The 22,258-nt window shown below is 47.2% G+C and overlaps 2 protein-coding genes across 2 annotated transcripts in view; both read right to left on the bottom strand.

Annotated features, from left to right (window-relative positions):
* The window catches only part of LOC148144987 (uncharacterized), a 518,924-nt gene that overhangs the window by 185,782 nt on the left and 310,884 nt on the right, over positions 1-22,258 (bottom strand). The window lies entirely within an intron of this gene.
* The window catches only part of LOC148144993 (uncharacterized), a 42,607-nt gene continuing 40,844 nt past the window's right edge, over positions 20,496-22,258 (bottom strand). Inside the window, exon 3 of the mRNA XM_087975651.1 lies at positions 20,496-21,795. Coding sequence (XP_087831777.1) covers positions 20,926-21,795 — 870 coding nt within the window. The 3' untranslated portion in view covers positions 20,496-20,925. The remainder of the gene's footprint in view (positions 21,796-22,258) is intronic.

Here is a 22,258-nt window from a genome sequence, read left to right as displayed (position 1 = left end):
CTTGTACAGATAATGGTAGGGCCCTGGGTCATGTTATAGAACAGACAGACATGGGGGGGAGTGGTGTTCAGGTACATAGTTCGTTGGAAGTTGCATCACAGGTAGACAGGGCAGTTAAGAAGGCATTTAGCAGCATAGCATTCATTGTTCACACCATTGAGTACAGGGGTTGGGACATCATGTTGAGGTTGTACAGGATATTGGTGAGGCCACTTTCAGAGTACTGAGTACAGTTCTGATGGCCCTGGAATCGGAAGTATTCTTATCACAGAGGGTTCGGTAAAGATGTGCCAGGACTGGAGGGTTTGAGTTATAAGGAGAGGCTGGGACTTTATTCACTGGAGCACAGGAGTTTGGGGGGGTGACTTCATTGAGATGGATAAAATTATGAGGAGTGGAGGTAAGCTGAATACCAAAGGGCTCGTGCTTAGCGTCGGGGAGCTCAAAACTTGGGGCCATATTACTTGAGGTGAGGAGAGAGATTTAAAAGGAAGCGGAGGGGCAACATTTTGAAAGAGAGTGATTTGCATGTGGAATGAACTTGGCGAGGATGTGGTAGATGCAGGTACAGTTACAGCATTCGGATGGATATATGAATAGAAACGTTGAGAGGGAAATGGGCCAAATGCAGGCAAGTGGGACTGGTTGAGTTTGGAATCCTCGTCGGCATGGACGAATTGGACCAAAGTGTCTGTTTCTGTGCTGTATACCTCTATTGAAACCAGTACAATTCTTAAAGGGGCTTGACATGATAGATGCCGATAAAATGCTCCTTTATGGGGAGGGTCATACAATCCCAACAATGTGGAAGCAGGCCATTCAGCCCATCTCTTCCTCTCTGGCCCTCTGAACAGTATCCCAGCCATTTCCAATCCCTTATTCCATATTTCCACCCTTACCTGTACATCCCTGGTCACTACGGGTAATTTAGCACGGCCAATCCTCCCTCACCGACACCCGAATCTATAAATTACCTTCTCAAGAATGTAATTTAAATGCAGCTTTTCTCAGTAAAATGTCAGTCTGACTCAACATTGGGACACAGACAGAATTCACACCTATTGTCTCTATTTATAAATAGGGCAACGTCTCTTCGAAATGTAGATTCATTTAGATATAACTGCATCACTTCACATATGAAGAAATCCCTTTGAATGTGCCACATCCCTTTGAAAAAAAAATCTCGTCCATTTAAACCTCTTTATTTGCAGAAATACCCGTTAAAATGTCCACGTCCCTTTAAAATGCAGATTGCCCCCTTTCGATATGACGCCGTTCCGTTAGATGTGGGAATATCTGTTTAAATTGAGCCGTGAGCTTTCCCAATGTAGACAGGGCTCCTGGAAACGTGGCAGTGTCCCCCCTGCAGCTGCAGAGCGAGACAGGAGAGTTTGTTTTTGTGAATGAGCAGTTGTAGCGCGAGGTGGCTGTTGCTTGGTGACGGTGAGGCTCCCCCGGCCCGGCCCCGCCCATCCCCCGGCCCGGCCCCGCCCCGCCCATCCCCCGGCCCGGCCCCGCCCAACCCCCCGTGCAGACGTCACGCGGGGCCGAAGGCGGTTGGGAGGAGAAGTCGCTCGAGCGGGGAAGCGGCGGGAGGGCGGCCGTTAGGAAAATGGCGCCGCGCGGCCCGGGGCAGACACCCGTCACTGGCCGCCGCCGCCTTCCTGGCGCAGCTGCTGTGTCACGGCCACACCGGCCGGCTGTACAGCAGCCAGGAGCCGGTGAGCATTCTGGAGGCGGATGGGGTTAAGGGCCTGCTTGGGAACTCGTCGGCCGCCGGGGTGGTGGAGTTCTACTGGTCGTGGGGCGGCCCCTGTGTCAACTATGGGGCCACCTGGAAGGTACTGGGCCCGGGACGTGAAAGGTGAGGCAGGTTGTGGGGGGGACGGAGGGGAAGGAATGTGGGGCCTGTCCTGTCATAGTGACATTTTACACTCACTTTCCATCGGCTTTTACTGGCGCTTGTGCTGTTTGCCCCTCACTGTGTGTTTAATCCTTGTGCTGTTTACCCCTCACTGTGTGTTTAATCCTTGTGCTGTTTGCCCCCTCACTGTTTGTTTAATCCTTGTGCTGTTTGCCCCTCACTGTGTGTTTAATCCTTGTGCTGTTTGCCCCTCACTGTGTGTTTAATCCTTGTGCTGTTTGCCCCTCACTGTGTGTTTAATCCTTGTGCCGTTTGCCCCTCACTGTGTGTTTAATCCTTGTGCCGTTTGCCCCTCACTGTGTTTAGTCCTTGTGCTGTTTGCCCCTCACTGTGTGTTTCGTCCTTGTGCCCTTTGCCCCTCACTGTGTGTTTAGTCCTTGTGCCCTTTGCCCCTCACTGTGTGTTTAATCCTTGTGCCGTTTGCCCCTCACTGTGTGTTTAATCCTTGTGCCGTTTGCCCCTTGCTGTTAGTTGTGCAATTGCTGAGGGTAGTGTGTAAATACTGGTGAAGGAGATTATGCACCAGCATGTACATGTTCCTCAGTCATTGAAGGGGCAGGACCTGTTGAGAATGGTTAGTAAAGCATGTGGTGCACTAAGCCTTGTTAACATGGATATAGTTTGTTATTTGGAAAAGTAGACTTTTTATTATTTAGAGTCATAGAGATGTACAGCACGGAAACAGACCCATTCGGTCCAACCTGTCCATGCCAACCCGATATCCTAAATTAATCTAGTCCCCTTTGCCAGTACTTGACTCATATCCCTCTAAACCCTTTCTATTCATATACCCAGCCAGATATCTTTCAAATGCTGTAAATATACTGGCTTCCACTACTACCTCTGGCAGCTCATTCCATAGATGCACCACCCTATGCATGGAAACGATGCACCCCACGGACCTTTGTGATCTCACTCTAAGCCTATGCCCTCTAGTTGTGAATCTCACCCCAACACTGAGGAAAAGACTTAAACATTGAGCAGCCAGACAAATGCAAAAGCAATCAAATATTGAGCCACATGGAAAAAAAATTATGGCTGTACCCTTTTTGTTCTCCCATAGGAATTTGGACACTTAAAATCTGTCAATGACACCAGCATTGCTACAGTGTATATTGTGTACACTCCTCAGTGTCAACAAGCAGCGCACACGTTTGCTGGTGTCACCAAAACATTGGGCGTGTTCCTCGCTGTCGGCAGAAAAGGGGCGAGACCTACGTTTGATGGACAAATAAGGAGCACCGGAGGGAGAATTGTCCTCCTGCCATTCGGAGCTCCCCTATTGGTGAATGTGGAAGTTGGACCACGAGGTTCTGAAGCTCCTGCTGCTCCTCTCTCTGAATGAAGTTTGAGCTTCACCTCAGATTGCAACTTCTTTCCTCTGTCCAACATCTGAGAGTACCCACTCTCTTTTCTCACCCCCACTTCCATTTGTATTTCATTCTGAGGTTCAGTTGTTGACTTGGAGCAACTGAAAGGAATGGGAGTGAATCCAGCGAGGGGACAGACTCTGGAAAAGTTAGTCCACGCCTTTGTTCTCAATTGGCAAAATAGACAGACAGGAGACTGATAGAACGCAGCAAGCCAGGCAGTAACAGGAGGTGGAGAAGTCGAGGGATCTGGTGTACCCTTGTTCAGGTCTGTGGGTGGGTAGAGGGAGAGCTGTGGAACAAGGGTGTGCTGGGGGCAGGGTACTGAAGTGGGGAAAGGTGGAGACAGGTAGAAGGTACAATAGACAATAGGTGCAGGAGTAGGCTATTCTGCCCTTCGAGCCAGCACCACCATTCATTGTGATAATGGCTGATCATCCTCAATCAGTATCCTGTTCCTGCCTTATCCCCATAACCTGGTACGACCTGGTTGGTGAATGGGAGGAAGGAATCTAGTTGGCAGGGAAGAGTGGAAGGGGGTGGGATGGGAGATTATTTGAAATTGGAGAACTCAATATTGAGTCCTCCGGGCTGTTGACTGCTCAGACAGAAGATGAGGTTTTGTTCCTCCAATTTGTGGTTTGGTTTGTTGTGGTAATGGAGGAAGCCAAAGATAGTCATGTCAGAAGGGGAGTGGGAAGGGGCATTAAAATGGGTGGAGACTGGGAAGTCCGCTCAGCCTCTGCGGACCCCTGCTGTGATGCTCAGCAAACCGTTCCCCAAGTTTACGCTCGGTTTCCCCGATGTAGAGAAGACCACAATTGGCAAAGCACAGCGGGTCAAGCAGCATCCGAGCAGTAGGACAGTCGAAGTTTTGGGCACGAGCCCTACAGGAATGATGCGTGGATGTTCAGAGGAGCATCAGTGTCCTTCTGTGCCAGTTGTCAGACAGGTGCACCGGGCAATGAGCAAGGCAAGTGGTGTATTCGCAAGAGGAATTAAGTTCAGAAGTGGGGATGTCTTCCTGCAGTTAGGGGGTCATTGAATATATTCAAGGCTGAGTTCTTCTGATTTTTATGTGAATGTTTATGGGGAAGGCAAGAAAATGGTTTTAAGACTAGTACAGGGCCGAGTTACTGAGCCATGCAGCATAGAAACAACCCCTTCAGTCCAACTAGTGAAAATGGAGGGACTGATTGTGGGATGGAGATTTTCAGCTTCCAAGGAATGAGAGGAAAGAGTTCACTATAAATTAGAATTTATGGGATCCGTTGATGAGCCGAGGAGTGTCAGTTGTAGTTTAATTTAGAGAAATCAGAGGTTTGCATTTTGGTCAAGCGATCCAGGCAGGACTGACACAGTTAAGGGGAGTGTTGCAGAATAAAGAGACCTTGGAATGCTGGAGTCTCAGGTGGACAGAGTATTGAAGGCAGCGTTTGGTTTGCTTTCCTTAATTGTTCATAGCATTGAGTACAGGAGTTGTGCGATCATATTATACACACTTCCCACTCGAACATGTTATCTAACTGCTTAACTGTTTTTAGTGAATATAATCCACACGTCCCGCTGCTGCCATAACGTGATTTGTTTGCAAGCCCTAGCTTTCGGAGTGATTAGATTTATTTTAGATTTTATTACTTAGTGTGGAAACAGGCCCTTCAGTCGAAACCGACCCTTCGAAGAGCAACCCACCCAGACCCATTCCCCAACATTTACCCCTTCACCTAACACTACAGGCAAATTAGAGTGGCCACTTCACCTAACCTGCACATCTTTGGACTGTGGGAGGAAGCCCACGCAGACACTGGGAGAATGTACAACTCCACACTGTCAGTTGCCCGAGGTGGGATTTGAACCCGGATCTCTGGTGCTCTGAAGTGCTGCTGCTGCTTCAGGTGGTTGTGGAGAATAAAATCATGATTAGAATATTTATAACCAACGGAGTCCAGTTCATAGAGATGTGATACATTAAACAATTTAAATTAAATCTTCCATCTTTTAGAATGGAGTTCTGTTCTTTGGTATGTTAATCTCAGAACCTGTTTTCAGTAACTTTCTCAAGAACGTAATTTAAATGCAGAGCTTTTCTATCAAAAATGTCAGGCTGACTCGACATTGGGACCCAGACAGAATTCACACCAATTGGTGGGTAGGCTGGGACTTTTTTCACTGGAGCACAGGAGGTTGAAAGGTGAAGGTATCGGGTGCCTCATTAGCAAGTTTGCAGATGGGCATTCGGATTGATGGAATATCAGATAGTGAAGGGGACTGTCAGACGATACAGCAGAATATAGATCGGAGAGTTGGGAGGAGAAATGGCAGATGGAGTTCAATCCAGACAAATGCGAGGTGATGCATTTTGGAAGATGCAATTCAAGAGCGAGCTATACAGTAAATGGAAAGGTCCTGGGGGAAATTGATGTACAGAGAGATCTGGGTGTTCAGGTCTATTGTTCTCTCAAGGTGGCAATGCCTGTCAGTAGAGTGGTCAAGGCAGCATACAACACGCGTTCCATCATCGGACGGATTGAGTAAAAGAGCTGGCAGGTCATGTTAAAGTTATATAAGATTTTGGTTCGGCGCATTTGGAATACTGCGTACAATTCCGGGTCGCCAGATTTCCAAAAGGATGTGGATACTTTTGGAGAGAGTGCAGAGGAGGTTCACCAGGATGTTGCCTGTTATGGAGAGCGCGAGCTATGAGGAGAGGTTGAGTAGATTAGGATTATTTTCATTGGAAATAAGGAGGTTCGGAGGGGTCCTGATTGAGGCCAAAAAACCATGAGGGGTGTGGACAGGGGTGGATAGGAAGAATTATTTTCCCAGAGGGCAAGACTTAATTACTCAGTGTCACGAGTTCAAAGTGAGAGGAGAAAGGTTTGAGGAAGATATTCTTGAAAAGTTCTTTACACTGAGGGTGGTGGGTGCCTCGAATGCATCGCCAGCGGAGGCAGTAGGGTTGGGATCGATAGCATCATTTAAGATGTATCTAGACAGAGACATGAATGGGCAAGGAGCAGGGGGATACAGATCCTTAGAACATAGGCGGCAGGTTTAGATAGAGTATCTCGATCAGCATAGCCATGGAGGGCTGAAGGGCCTGTTCCTGTGCTGTAAGGTTCTTTGTTCTCTTTATAGAAGTTCCCAAAACCATGAGGGGCATAGATAAGGTGAACGGCATGTGTCGTTTCAAGATTAGGGAGCAAATTAAGGTGAGAGGAGAAAGACTTAAAAAACACAGGAGGAGCACCTTTTTTTAAACAGTGGTTTGTGTGGAATGAATGTCCAGAGGAAATGGTGGATGCAGGTTGAGTAACAACGTTTAAAAGACATTTGGATAAGTACATGAATAGGAAAGGTTCAGGGGGATATGGGGCAAACACAGGCAGGTGGGACTAGTTTAGTTTGTGAATATAGTCAACATGGACTAGTTGGGCTGAAGGGTCTGTTTCTGTGCTGTATGACTCTGTAACTGTTCTGTACTGGTCTTGAAACCATTTTCCTTGCCTTCCCCCATAAACATCCACTTCATGGTTGTTCTAAAATCAGATGAACTCAGCCTTGAATATATTCAATGACCCCCTAACTGCAGGAAAACATCCCGACTTCTGAAATCAATTCCTCTTGCTAATATTCCTCTTGCCTTGCTGATTGCTTGCTGCATCCGTCTGACAACTGGCAGTGACTGGTGTGGAAGGACGCTGAGGCCACGTTTTACATCCACGCATCATTCCGAAGGAAGGGCTCGTGCCTGAAACGTCGATTCTCCTGCTCCTCAGATGCTGCCTGACCTCGTGTGCTTTTCCAGTGCCACACTTTTCGACTCTCATCTCCAGCATCTGCAGTCCTCACTTTGTCCACATCCCAATATGTCACCATTTAAACAACGTACCTCCTTACAGCAGTTATTTTTTCATAACCGAGGCTATAACTTCACACTGTGGGCCTGCATTTGCTGTGCGTTTGCCAATTGAGACACAGACCTGGACCAACGTTTCCCGACTCTGTCCCTTCCCTAGATTCACTCGCTTTCTTTTCAGTTGCTGCAAGTCAACAATTTAACCCCAGAATGAAAAAAATGAAATGGTAAAGACAGTGCCGTACTCACAGATGGCGGATAGAGGAAGGAAGTTGCAGTCTGAGGTGAAGCTCGATCTTCATTTGGAGAGGAGCAGCAGCTTCAGAACCTGATGGTCCATCTTCCGCATTCAGACAATTGGGGAGCTCTGATTGGCAGGAGGACCAGGCTCCTTGTCTGGCTTCTCATTGGTCCATTTGAAGAAAGGTTTGCACTGTTTCTGCAGACAGAGCATGCGCAGCTTTTGCTGAACCAGCATAGAGTCAGAAGTGTACAGCATGGAAACAGACCCTTCGGTCCAACCCGTCCATGCCGACCAGATATCCCAACCCAATCCAGTCCCGCTCCTCAACACCTGGCCCACATCCCTCCAAACCTTTCCTATTCATATACCCATTCAAATGTGTCTTAATTGTTGCATTCGTACCAGCCTCCACCACTCCCTCATTGCATACACGCACTACGCTCTGTGAGAAAATATTGCCCCGTAGGTCTCTTTTACATTTTTTCCCTCTGACCTGAAATCTATGCCTTCAAGTTCTGGGCTCCCCAACCCAAGGGAAAAAACTTTGTCTATTTATCTTGTCCATGCCCCTCATAATTTTTAAAACCTTTATAAGGTCACCCCTCAGCCTCTGACAATCCAGCCTATTCAGCCTTCCCCTCTGACTGTACCTCTTATGCTCGCATCCAAATCATGTATATAAGTGGCACTCCACTGGTCGCAGGTCTCCAGTCTGAAAAACAACCCTCCACCACCACCCTCTGTCTTCTACCTTTGAGCCAGTTCTGTGTCCAAATGGCTCGTTCTCTCTGTATTCCTTGAGATCTCACCTTGCTAATCAGTTTCCCACGGGGAACCTTGTCAAACGCCTTACTGAAGTCCATACACATCACATTACTGCTCTGCCTTCCTCAATCCTGTTTGTAACTTCCTCAAAAAACTCAATCAAGTTTGTGAGACATGATTTCCCTCACAAAACCATGTTGACTGTCCCTAATCTTTCCTTGTCTTTTCAAATACATGTACATCCTCTCCCTCAGAATTCCCTCCAACAATGTGCCCACCACTGACGTCAGGCTCACTGGTCTAAAGTTCCTGGCATGTCCTTACCACCCTTCTTAAACAGTGGTACCATGTTAGCCAACCTCTAGTCTTCTGGCATCTCACCTGACATGCACAGTATGCTGTATGGAGATGCTGTTCCTGATGTATTTAAAGTGTCCAACTGCCACAATTTCTACCCCCCCCCCCCCAGTCACTTGACATCACCGTGCAGGCTCCTCGCTATTTTTGATGTTCATGTTACCTGGAACCCTCATGATTATATCAATCTCAATGAGGTCACCCCTCAACCTCCTGTGCTCCAGTGAAGAGATTCTCAGCCTCTCCTTATAACTCAAACCCTCCAGTCTTGGTAATATCCTGGTGAATCTTTACTGAACCCTCTGTAATAGTATTCTTCCTATTACAGGGCCACCAGAAACGTTCTCAGTACTCTACAAGTGGCTTCACCAACATCCTGTACAAATTCTAAATGATGTCCCAACTCCTTTATTTAATGGTGTGAACAAATAAGGTAAGTGTGCTGAATGCCTTCTGAAGCACCCTTCCAACCAGTGATGCAACTTGCAATGAAGTATGTACCTGAACCCCCACCCCATATCCCTCTGTACAAGTCCTGCCCTTATTTTAGGAAAATGCAATCCCTCACTTTTATCTGTACCTCTCTCATACACACGCTCTCTCTCAGATGTACACACACCCTCTTACAGGCTTCTCCTCCATCACACTCCCTTGACAAAGCATGTGCACACATGCTCTCTCTCGCGCGCACGCACATACGCACACATAACGATGGGGTGCATTTGCAGAATTATATTTACAGATATATTCAACTTTGCACAAAAAGCGCACAACATGCAGGTAGTCAATCCATGTAATATTTTATAAATTCCTAGTTTGGAAATAGTACCAGTCTGATTTAAGATTGGGATACTGACACACCTTTCATGCATTGTCTGGGCTGAGGTGTCACTAGTTTCAAAAAAAAACCTCAAGTGATCTTGAGAATATGACTGAATAGTAGTACTGCGATGTACACATTAATGAAATAAAACCTGCAACCCATTCTAAAAGATGCAAGACTTAACAGCAATCTACATTTGTCAATATATCATATCAGTTGCATGATACTGTGACCTTTTGCTCTTAACTCTGTGTCTTATGATCCTGCTCCACAGTTACCCGATGAAGGAGCAGCGCTCCGAAAGCTAGTGCTTCCAAATAAACCTGTTGAACTATAACCCGGTGTTGTGATTTTTAAACCGTGTCCCACCTCGTCCAACAGCAGCACCTCCACCTCCTTTCTAATGAACACAGCCCACACTTCCCAGTGCTGTCAGTAAACTGCCGCTGAAACAATGCAGTGCCTGCACTCCCGAAAAATGTAAACTTCTAACGAAACCAGCTACTCAGTCACTGCTCCATCTGATATACAACATTGGAAACTTAATGCAGGAGGCTGCAAGAAATGAGCAGCTTTAAAACAAAAACCGCTTGGAGCTCCAAGCTTTCAATGAGAGTCTGAGTCTGGCAGAATGTTCAGGTAACCTTTATTGTGTCCCAACATTGTTACAGCTTCAGTTGCCCCCAGCAAAAAGGCAGAGAAAGAGTAGATGTTTGTTAGACAGCTCAACAACAGGGGGAGGAGCAAGGGGCGGGGCAAGGCCAACAGCAGGCCCCCGCACTACGCCTGCATTGCCTTGCACAGTTTACAAAAATCCCTTCCCCTTCAGAGACTCCAAACAGTGTGGGAGCAGGCCACTCGGCCCAAAGACTACACACTGATCCTCCGAAGGGTAACCCACCCACGCAATTCCCCTGCCCGTATTGCTCAACATTTACCTGTGACTAATACACCTAACCTGCATATCCCTGTGCATGATATCCCAACCCAATCTCGTCCCGCCTGCCAGCACGGGGCCCATATCCCTCCAGTTGCTTTTTAAGTGTTGTAATTGTACCAGCCTCCACCACTTCCTCTGGCAGCTCATTCCATACACGTACCACCCTCTAAATGAAAAGGTTGCCTCTTAGGTCTCTTTCATATCTTTCCCCACTCACTGTAAACCTATGCCCTCTATTTCTGGACTCTCCCACCTCAGGGAAAAGACTTTGTCTATCTATCCTATCCATGCCCCTCATGATTTCATAAACTTCTATAAGGTCACCCCTCAGCCTCTGACGCTCCAGGGAAAACAGCCCCAGTCTGTTCTGTCTCTCCCTGTAGCTCAAATCTTCCAGTCTTGGCAACATCCTTGTAAATCTTTTCTGAACCCTTAAGTTTCACAAATTCTTTCTGATAGAAAGGAAACCAGAATTGTACGCAATATCCCAACTATACAGCAGTAACATGATCTCCCAACTCCTGTACTCAATATTCTGACCAAATAAAGGAAAGCATACAAAACACCATCTTCACTATCCTATCAACCTGCGACTCCACTTTCAAGGAGCTATGAACTTGCACTCCAAGGTCTCTTTGTTCAGCAACACCCCCTAGGACCTTACCATTAAGTGTATCAGTCCTGCTAAGATTTGCTTTCCCAAAATGCAGCACCTCACATTTATCTAAATTAAACTCCATTTGCCACTTCTCAGTCCATTGGCCCATCTGATCAAGATCCCATTGTAATCTGAGGTAACCTCCTTCGCTGTCCACTACACCTCCAAGTTTGGTGTCATCAGCAAACTTACTTACTATACCACTTATGCTCACATCCAAAAAGAAGTGGGCCCATTATCTATTTTCAAAGTGGAATTGACAATATATTACATGTACTGACTGCCTGCAGATTGTGCAGTCTTTCAGCAAAGTAGAATGTTTAGGGTGCAGGTTTGCTCGCTGAGCTGTCGGTTTGATATCTAGACGTTTCGTTACCTGGCTTGGTAACATCATCAGTGGTGACCTCCAAGTGAAGCGAAGCTGTTGTCTCCTACTTTGTATTTATATGTTTGTTCTGGATGGGGTTCCTAGGATTTGTGGTGATATCAAAGTTATGAAGAGAGATACATATTTTGTTTAACCAAATACAATGGCAGTGCAGAGAATTTCAGAAAAGGGCAATAAATATTTACTTTTTACCCCTTATTCAACTCATTCAAGAATTTCAAATTGAATCTGAGCGAACTTGAGAGCAAATGGCAACATTCGTTTGTTAATAGACTCACCATAAATTATGAAAGATCACTTTTATCTAAGTCACAATGTTTAATCCCAAACGGAGCAATTAAGTGCAAAAGTTACTTTCAACCATTTAATAAAACACTGCAAATTTTATTTCATATGAAAATGCATTCATTTTATAATTTGGATAAGATCTTTACAAAGGAAATATACTAAACAAAATAGCTTTCCTGGGTATCAATATTGACAACAGTTATGCAGCTATTATTTGGCAACTAATTGAAATGATTTCAGAATAAATGAGCTGCTTCATTATTATACATTGAGATATTGCATATCTTGGCTCTCATCCAAGTATTCTCCGAAGGAAAAAATGCATCTGGATAGGGACATGAATAGGAAGAATTCAGAGGGATATGGGCCAAATGTTGGCAAATGGGTCACTAGATTAATTTAGGATATCTGGTTGGCCTGGACTGAAGGGTTTGTTTCTATGTGCTCATTATAGATGCCCCTCTTCTGGGATCCCCATACCAGCTGTTATTTTCATGAAATAATCTGACAATTGTTGACTTCCATCAACCTATTCCATCTGGAGAAAATTCCTCTCTCTGCAAAGTGTGGTTCACGTTGGCAAATTCAATCCTCCTCCAGTCCTCAGGAACACTCTATAATGCGCAACGTTCTCAATACCTGTTTAACGTTCAGTGGGGAAACTATTTTCGGTCCAACAGTTACACACAATTCCTCAGAAATGTTTTTGGCAAATGTACTGCTCCCACGAGAGCTCGTGGGCCCACAGTTCAAATGCTTTTAACAGCTTTTTTTCTCATTTCCCCGCCTTCCCAGGATGCAGAATTTCTCCCACCAGAAATTGTTTGTCCTGAAAAAAATCCAGCAGGAACATGATTGTGGAGCTATCAGTCAAAAGGCTTCATATGGCTCAACCAAGGTTAGAAATGGAAGAACATCTCTGTTCAAAGTTACTGTTCGTTTGCCCCTTCAAAATTCCTTGAATTTAAGGTGTTTCATTGTAGCATTTAATTATGATTCATTAAAAGCAACATCCAGTCTCATCTGAGTGAGGAACCGACTCAACAATCGAAATAACTTTTCCGTCTGCTCTTGAGATGTGACATCCTCACCCTCTCTCTGTTGATGCGACAGGATTACCAGAGCTGGAAGTACCACTCTCAGAATACAATTGCTGATCAACAGTTTACTTCTGTTGCTTCACATAAGGATTTAAAAGCTGCTAGCCTGATCTCGCACAAAGCACAAAAGCCAAACTGTTCACCCGTGCCTGCACAGAGGAGAAATTGCACTTGGAATAGATCACAAAATAAGAACTGTTACCAGTCCCACAACTCATGTGTTTCCCACGGACAAAGTAAACATCACACAACACCAGGTTATAATCCAGCAGGTTTGTTTGGAAGCACTGGCTTTCGGAGCGCCGCTCCTTCATCAGGTAGTTGTGGAGAATGAGATCATGATCACAATTTATATCCAAAGGAGTCTAGCGTCATGGAAATGTGACACATCAAACAATTTTAGATTAAATCCTTCATCTTTTAGAATAGGTTTCTGCTCTTTGGTTTGTTAATCCCAGAACTTCTTTTTTGTTACCTTCTCAAGAATGTCATTCAAATGCAGAGCTTTTCTAACAATGTGTGTGAATTCTGTCTGCGCCCGAATGTTGAGTCAGACTAACATTTTTCTTAGAGAAAAACTCTATGTTTAAATTACATTTTTGAGAAGGTAATTTACAGGTTAGGGTGGATAGGTTGTGCTAAATTACCCATAGTGACCAGGGATGTGAAACTTAGGGTGGATTGGCCATGGGAAATACGGAGTAAGGGGGTGGGTATGTGTGGGATGCTCTTCAGAGGGCCAGTGTGGAATAGATGGGCTGAATGGCCTGTTTCCACATTGTTGGGATTCTATGACTCCCACCACAAAGAAGCATTTTATCTGCATCAATCCTGTCAAGCTCCTTTCAGAATTCTACTGGTTTCAATAAGATCACTTCTGGTTCAGAGAGGGAGACAGCACAGAAATAGACCCTTCGGTCCAACTCATCCATGGCGACCAGGATTCCCAAACTAAACTAGTCTCACTTACCTGCGTTTGGCCCATATCCCTCTAAACCTTTCTGTTCATGTACCCATCCAAATGTCGTTTAGACTTTGTAAACGTACCTGCATTGACCACATCCTCAGCAAGTTCATTCCACGTGTAAACCGCCCTCTGTCAAAACGTTGCCCCTCAGGTTCCTTTTAAATCTCTCTCCTCTCACTTTAAAGAAATATGCCCCCTAGTCTTGAGCTACCCTACGCGAAGGAAGAGCCCTTTGCAATTCACCTGACCTCCACTGCTCGTGATTTTATCAATCTCAATCATGTCACCTCCCAAACTCCTGTGCTCCAGTGAATAAAGTCCCAGCCCCTCCTTATTACTCAAACCCTTCCAGTCCTGGCAACATCCTGGTAGGGGAAACTCCTCAATCCACGAACAACTTATTTACATAGGCCCACAGAACGCTCTTCACCCCAGGGGCAGCAGTATGTTACTCATCTCTATCAGGACATGACTTACTTGCCCCGTCCCCAGTCCCCGATTCCAATCTATTCATCAGAATTTCTACTGCCGACCCTGCGCAGAGAGATATCACTTTCCAATACCTCTGGTCTGTGTATACAAACAGCTGGTGAAACACTGGCTGGGGTACAGCAGGCCTTATGTGGTACATGGACCTGGAATGGAACCCTTCCCTAGCGCATTTATAGGCCTTTTCTCTTTTCAGAATCTGATACTGTCACCAAGACCATGTACGATAGAGCTAAGGGAGAGTCCAATGGGAACAGCATTCTGAGGACCATTGTCTCCCATACAGTGCGAGTGCTCGAGTCACTTGGCCCATTTTTTACAGAGCTCAAGCAACTCCTCTTGCAAAACGTCAACCCTTTCCTCCTGTAGACCTGACCAGACTTCCTGCTGTAACATTTCAGTAACCGATTTTGACAAACTCTCCCTAATATACACCAAACCAGACTATTATTTCTTCAGCTAAGGTAAAGCTACCAATTTCCTTGTCCTTGATGGCAAAGATGTCCCTCATAACGTCACTATCAGAGCCCTTGTTCCCACAACAGTACCTTGTCCTGGCCAGTGGACAAGTCGATGGAACCTCCATCTGAGGGGGATGCAGCGGTCGGTCTCAGCCAACCTTGCTCCAACTGGAAGGATCCCAAGGGACTGGGTGACAATACAGGACACCCGATAGGCTGGGGAATCCAGAGTACCCTGAGGTTGGAAGGATCGGCAGGGGTGACAAGTCAACAGAACCGCAATTCCCTCTTTGATGGCCTGACCTTTCGAGGAAATAAGACTCAAGAGGCTCTGGAACAGAGTAAACTGGGATTATCAGACCTGTGTCTTTACTCTGTGCAGAATCGGTATGTCTTAGACGATATACTCCCCCAGGAGGGTGAGGTCTGCACCATTGTCCAAGATAAATGCACTACGGGCATTCCCAATCTCACTGGCAATATTACTAAGGTACAAGAAGAGATCCAGGCATTCCTTGACAGAATGACTGAAGGGACCAGTTGGGGAAACTGCAGATCGGGCTGATGGTACAATTGGCTTATCAATGGATTAGTGGTGCTGGAAGAGCACAGCAATTCAGGCAGCATCCGAGGACAGGCAAAATCGACGTTTCGGGCAAAAGCCCTTCATCAGGAATAAAAAAAAATTTAGCTATGTCTGTTTGTCGGTATTGGTATTGTTAGGTATTTAATTGCTCGGCTTATGAAGTCCCTTAGTGATATAGATTTGCCCCACAAGATGTTCCTTTTGCGATCTGATGGCTCACCCACACGTGTCAATGGTGATGATAAATATGACCAGATGAGCTGCGAAGATGGTGGTGCCGCTCTACGGGATGTTGATGGCTGGACCACCTTGAAGGGCATTCGTTTGGACTAGCCTTCTCTTTCAGTGATCGTGGTGCAATCAAAGGGAGGCGTGAGGGTGTGGGCATCTGGGTGATAATGTCTATAGCCTTAAAACTTGCCTTTAAACATTCAGACTAAAATGTAATGCTGAATTATTAAGTACATTTACTGCACTAGAAAATAAACAGACAGGAAGCCTCAGAAAGAGGAGAGAACTTAAAGATAGGGACACCTGGGCTCACCAAGTGATAACAGGATGTTGTAAGGCAATTAAGAACGTTTGCCTCAGCATCGGTGAATCTGTGTGAACAGGACCCCAAGTGATAACATTCACAGCCGTTCCCTTGTGAGACCATTTTAGTGCTGAGGCTGTTGAATCCCGTAGAAAATTAACTCTTAGTGCTTATCTGCACTGGATTGAAATGAATTGCATTTTGGGACTTTCTGATGATATTGAGTAGCCATTACTGGTTATTAAATACAAACTCTGTAAAAGGAAATATTGATAAAGCTTGACCTTACTTGCTGCAGCCGAGGCTCCAGCGGAGGAAACAGGCCACGGCATACTTCCGGTTTTAGGATAGCCACGCCCCCTCCTCGGCCAAGGCGACACCTAAATCCCGTCCGTTCCGAAAGCAGCTCATAAACAACGCCCATTCGGGACAAAGCCCCGCCTCTGGGAAACAAACCTCTCACCCCATCGCGCACCAAACCCCACGCATTCACTGCGGTCCCCGCGCAAACTCCCACAAAGCCGCGTGCCTCCAGGCGAGACGGGCTGCACCGCCCGCTGAGCCTCGCCAATTAGCACGCGACCCTCTCACGAGACACGCCCTGCCCCAAAGCCCGCCCTCCCGCTAAACCCCGCCCACCCAGATGCATTTGGATGCACTGGCTTCTGCAGCGCTGCTCCTTCTGCGTGTCGCTGTGCTGCAGGATCATAAGACACAGAATTAATAGCAAAACATCACAGTGTCATGCAACCGATGCAATATTTGGAACAAACCTGGACCGCTGCTGAGTCCTTCATCTTTTGGAAGGGGTTGCAGGTTTCAGTTCATCAATATATAAATTCCAGAACTTTAGATCAGATTCCCTACAGTGTGGAAACAGGCCCTTCGGCCCAACAAGTCCACACCGACCCGCCGAAGAGCAAAACACCCAGCCCCATTCCCTGTCACCCAACACTACGGGGCAATTTAGCTTGGCCAATTCACCCTAACACGCACGTCTTTAGACTGTGGGAGGATACCCGCGCAGACGTGGGGGGGGGCGGGAATTGAACCCAGGGCTCTGGCGCTGTGAGGCAGCAGTGCTAACCACAAAAAAAACATTTTCTGTTTTTCAGCGGCAGCTGCATCCCAGGAGTGGGGAGTCACTGATTTGAGGTTTTAAATTTGAACTCAGACAGCAGAGGTTCCTGGGAGAGGAGGGACGACTTATTTGTATTTCCTTCTTGCTGTATCAGTCAGTGGGTACTGTTGAGGGGGGAAAACGACCTACCTGGGGTATGCACTGGGGCCCAGGTCTCTGGCACAGAACTGTCCCTGTTGCACCTGAAGGGAAGGAAGGAAACGAGAAGAGTGTTCGTCTTTGGGGACTCAATAGTTAATGGGTCAGATAGAAGGCTTGTTGGGAATGAACAAGACTCGCGGTTAGTGTGTTGCCTCCCAGGTGCGTGAAGTCTCGGATCGTATCTTTGGGGTCCTGAATGGATAGGGTTTCCAACCCCAAGTCATGGTCCATGTAGGGACCAACAACATAGGTAGAAATGTGACAAACAGAACTCACTCACCAAATCAATCAGCCTGAGACAAAGCCTTCGAAACAAGAACAATTTATAATAGTCTTGCAAGTATCGGACTCTTCTGCAATCAAGCAGAAATGCGCGCCTAAACAGAGCATGTTAGCTTTCTTATTCAGTTTACAAGTTGCGGGATCACGCCTCCCTTTTCCCATCCTATCATAAGTTGATTACCTCACTTGTTAGTTATTTGTATAATGTTCCCCTTCATTTCCCCCACTACACCCCCTCACCTGGTGGTGCTATTCGGGTGGGTTTAAACTAGCTCAGCGGGGGATGGGAACCGGGGGTTGTAGCTGTAGTGCACAGGAGGATGAGAGTAGGAAGGACAGGGGCTAATGTGGGCTGAGGTTTGAAACTGGAGCGGAGAGGTCACACTGCTTGGAGTTTTTTTTATAGGCCTCCGCAGAGTTCCAGGGAGGTAGAAGAGAGGATTAGCAAAATTATTCTAGGTAGGAGTGAAAGAAACAGGGTGGTCATTATGGGGGACTTTTACTTCCCCAACATTGACTGGAAATGCTTTCACTCTAGTACATCATATGGATCAGTTTTTGCCCAGTGTGTGCAGGAGAGTTTTCTGACACAGTATGTCGAAGGGCTGACAAGAGGGGTGGTCACTCTGGATCTGGTGCTTGGTAATGAACCAGGCCAGGTGTTTGATTTAGTGGAAGGTGAGCACTTTGGAGAGAGTGACCATAATTCAGTTCGGTTTCATTTAGCGATGTAAAGAGATAGGAACATGCCACAGGTCAAGAGTTATCGATGGGGCAAGGGCAATTATAATGCAATTAGGCAAGACTTAGGATGCATAGAATAGGGTAGCAAAATGCAGGGGATGGGAACAATTGAAGTGTGGAGCTGGTTTAAGGAAAAGATATTGTGTGTCCTTGATAGGTATGTCCCTGTCAGGCAGGGAGGAAGTGATAAGGGAAGGGAACCGTGGTTTACAACAGAAATTGCATCTCTTGTTACAAAGAAGGAGGAGGCTTATGTGTTGATGAGGCAAGATGGTTCAGATGAGGCGATAGAGAGTTACATATCAGCTAGGAAGGATTTAAACAGAGTTAAGAGCAAAGAGAGGACATGAGCAGTCTTTAACACAAAGGAAAACCCTAAAGCTTTCTATAGGTATGTGAGGAATAAAAGGATGATTAGGGTAGGAGTAGGGCCAGTCAAAGACAGAAGTGGGAAGTTGAGTGTGGGCCCTGTGGAGATTGGAGACGTGTTAATGAATATCTTCACTCAGGAAACGGAGAATATTGTAGAGAAGAATGAGGTACGAGATATTAGACTCGAAAGGATCGAGGTTAGTTGCACACAGGTGTTATCAATTCTAGAAAGAGTGAAAGTAGACAAGTGCCCTGGACCGGATGGTATTTATCCAAGGATTCTCTGGGAAGCGAAGGAGGAGATAGCAGAGCCTTTGGCTTTGATATTTGAGTCGTCATTGTCTACAGGTTTAGTACCAGAGTGGAGGATTGCAAAAGTTGTGTCCTTGTTCAAGAAATGCAGCAGAGATGACCCAGGTAATTATAGACCAATGAGCCTTACGTCTGTTGAAGGAAAGCTTTTGGAAAGGAACATTAGAGATAGGATTTATAATCATCCAGCAAGCAACAATTTGATTTCAGATCGTCAACATGGTTTCATCAAGGGCAGATCGTCTCTCACAAACCTCATTGGGTTTTTTGAGAAAGTGACCAAGCAGGTAGATGAAGGTAGGGCAGTTGACGTGGTGTACATGGACCTCTGAAAAGCCTTTGATAAAGTTCCACCTGGTATGCTGTTGGAGTAAATGCAGAGGCATAGGATTGAGGCTGATTTAGCAGTTTGGATTACAAACTGGGCTTTCTGAAAGAAGGCAGCGTGTGGTGGTTTATGGAAAATATTCAGCCTGGAGTCCAGTTACTAGTGGTGTGCCACAAGGATCTGTTTTGGGACTACTGCGGTTTGTCGTTTTTTTAAATGGCTGAGACACAGGCATAAGTGGATGGATTAGTAAATTTGCAGACGAAACTAAAGTTGGTGGAGTACTGGACAGTTTGGAAGAATGTTACAGGTTGCAGGGGGACTTGGATAAACTGCAGAATTGGGCTGAGAGGTGGCAAATGGAGTTCAATGCAGCTAAATGGTGAGGTGATTCACTTTGGGAAGAATAACAGGAAGGCAGTGATCTTGGAGTCCATGTGCATAGATCCCTGAAAGTTGCCACTCAGGTGGATAGTGCTGTTAAGAAGGCATACGGGGTGTGAGGTTTCATTGGGTGATGGGATTGAGTTCCAGAACCGCAATATCACGCTGCAACTATACAAAACGCTGGGGCAGCCACACTTGGAACATTGTGTATAGTTCTGGTCCCCATATTTCAGGAAGGATGTGGGAAGCATTGGAAAAGGTGCAGAGGACCAGGTTGTTGCCTGGTCGGGAGGGAGGGCCTTATGAGGAAAGGCTGAGAGACTTGGGTCTGTTCTCATTGGAAAGAAGGTGGCTAAGGGGGGGGATTTGATAGAGATATATAAGATGATCAGAGGATTAGATAGGGGAGACAGTGAAAGACTTTTTCTGAGGATGGTGACATCACCTTCCCAAAGTGAATCACCTCACATTTAGCTGCATTGAACTCCATTTGCCACCTCTCAGCCCAATTCTGCAGTTTATCCAAGTCCCCCTGCAACCTGTACAAATTGAGGGGTGATAGATTTAAGACAGATGTCAGAGGCAAGTTCTTTATGCAGAGAGTGGTAAGGGCGTGGAATGCCCTACCTGCGAAGGTAGTCAACTCTGCCACATTAGGGAGATTTAAACAATCCTTACATAAGCGCGTGGTTGATTTTGCGATAGTGTCGGGGAACGAACTGAGAATAGTTCACAGGTCGGTGCAACATCGAGGGCCGAAGGGCCTGTTCTGCGCTGTATTGTTCTATGTTCTAAACTTAGTGCAGGAGGCTGAACGAAATGAGCAGCCTTAAAACAAAACCTCTTGGAGCTCAAAGCTTTCAATGAGAGTCTGAGCCCGGTGGTAAGTTCAGGTAACCTTTATTGCAACCCAACTTTGTTACAGCTTCAGATTCCCCCAGCAAAGAGGCAGAGAAAAAGTATCTGCCTTTTGAACAGCTCAAGGTCAAAGTACACACACCACACCTCCCCTCCCCCGCCCACCACCACCACACTTCCCCTCCTCACCACGCTGTCTTTACTATTGGCCAGCACCAAGTTGTCCCTTTGTAATCGGATCCTTGGTACAGCCGTAACCCGGAGGAAGTATTGCCTCACTCCGCAATTTCAACCCATACCCTGTGTCCAAGTAAGTTTCTCCCCGCTCATTTGCCAGGAAGGGGCAGTGTAGAGTCAACCAGACTGCTGTGGGTCTGGAATCACGTGTAGGCCAGACTGGGTAAAGGATGCAGCTGGAACGACTGAGTGAATCCTTTCCCACAATTGCCATTCCCTTCCCTAACAAGGGAGAGTGTGAATCAGATGGGGACTTTCTCCCCCGCACCACCCCCTCCCTCTGCCATCTGTCATGGCGGGATTCGAACCCGGGAGTCCCCGGAACCGGGCTGATAGTCCAATCGATAATGACACTCGGCCGTCACTCCTTCAATCCCCCTGCAATGGCACGTGAACTCGCTGGTGCTTCCGCAGGTGGGAGGAGTAGGTGAAGCCCTTCCCGCACTGAGAGCAGGTGAATGGCCTCTCCCCCGTGTGAACCCGCAGGTGGGTCAGCAGGTTGAAGGAGGTGGTGAAGCCCTTCCCGCACTGAGAGCAGGTGAAGGGCCTCTCCCCCGTGTGGATCCGCTGGTGGCTCTGCAGGTTGAAGGAGGTGGTGAAGCCCTTCCCGCACTGAGAGCAGGTGAACGGCCTCTCCCCGGTGTGGACACGCTGGTGGGTCAGCAGGGAGGAAGATGTGCTGAAGGCCTTCCCGCACTCGGGGCAGCTGAAGGGCCTCTCCCCCGTGTGGATCCGCTGGTGGGTCTGGAGGTAGGAGGAGAAGGTGAAGCCCTTCCCGCACTGAGAGCAGGTGAACGGCCTCTCCCCGGTGTGGACCCGCTGGTGCCTCAGCAGGGAGGAAGATGTGCTGAAGGCCTTCCCGCACTCGGGGCAGCTGAAGGGCCTCTCCCCCGTGTGGACCCGCTGGTGCGTCCGCAGTTTGGAGGAGGAGGTGAAGGCCTTACCGCACTGAGAGCAGGTGAACGGCCTCTCCCCCGTGTGGACACGCTGGTGGGTCAGCAGGGAGGAAGATGTCCTGAAGGCCTTCCCGCACTGAGAGCAGCTGAAGGGCCTCTCACCCGTGTGGATCCACTGGTGGCTCTGCAGGTTGGAGGAGCAGGTGAAGCCCTTCCCACACTGAGAGCAGGTGAACGGCCTCTCCCCGGTGTGGACCCGCTGGTGGGCCAAGAGGTGGGAGGATGTGCTGAAGGCCTTCCCGCAGTCGGTGCAGGGAAATGGCCTCTCCCCGGTGTGACTGCGCTGATGAATCTCCAGGACAGACGGGAAACGGAAGCCTTTCCCACAGTCGCCACACTTCCACGATTCCTCCACAGGGCGGGATTCCTCAGGTTTCTCCATGGCCACAGCTTCAGCTGCTCACAAACACGTGCAGAGCCCCTCCCTGCCGTGAAATCCCCTTTCCAGGCCGTATTACTGTTTCTGGCTCCACGCACAGTGCGCTGCAACAGTGGAGTCTCTCGTCCAGTCCGACTGATGCGGAAAACGTCCTCAAACAGGAACCAAAAAGCGTTGATCCCTTTCACAGAAATCACAGTCAAAAACCGTTGTGTTCCCGATGGATTCAGTGACTGTCAGACATTGACATCAAAGTGAGGACTGCAGACGCTGGAGAGTCAGTTGAAAAATGTGGCGCTGAAAAAGTACAGCAGGTCAGGCAGCATCCGAGGAGCAGGAGAGTCAATGTTTTGGGCATAAGCCCTTC

Source organism: Chiloscyllium plagiosum, unplaced genomic scaffold, assembly GCF_037043375.1.
Source record: "Chiloscyllium plagiosum isolate Xiang-an unplaced genomic scaffold, Cpla_swu_hap1 HiC_scaffold_27, whole genome shotgun sequence".
Classification (NCBI taxonomy): Eukaryota; Metazoa; Chordata; class Chondrichthyes; order Orectolobiformes; family Hemiscylliidae; genus Chiloscyllium; species Chiloscyllium plagiosum.
The sequence above is the reverse complement of the archived record's forward strand: the minus strand, read 5'-3'. Positions and strand labels throughout refer to the sequence as shown.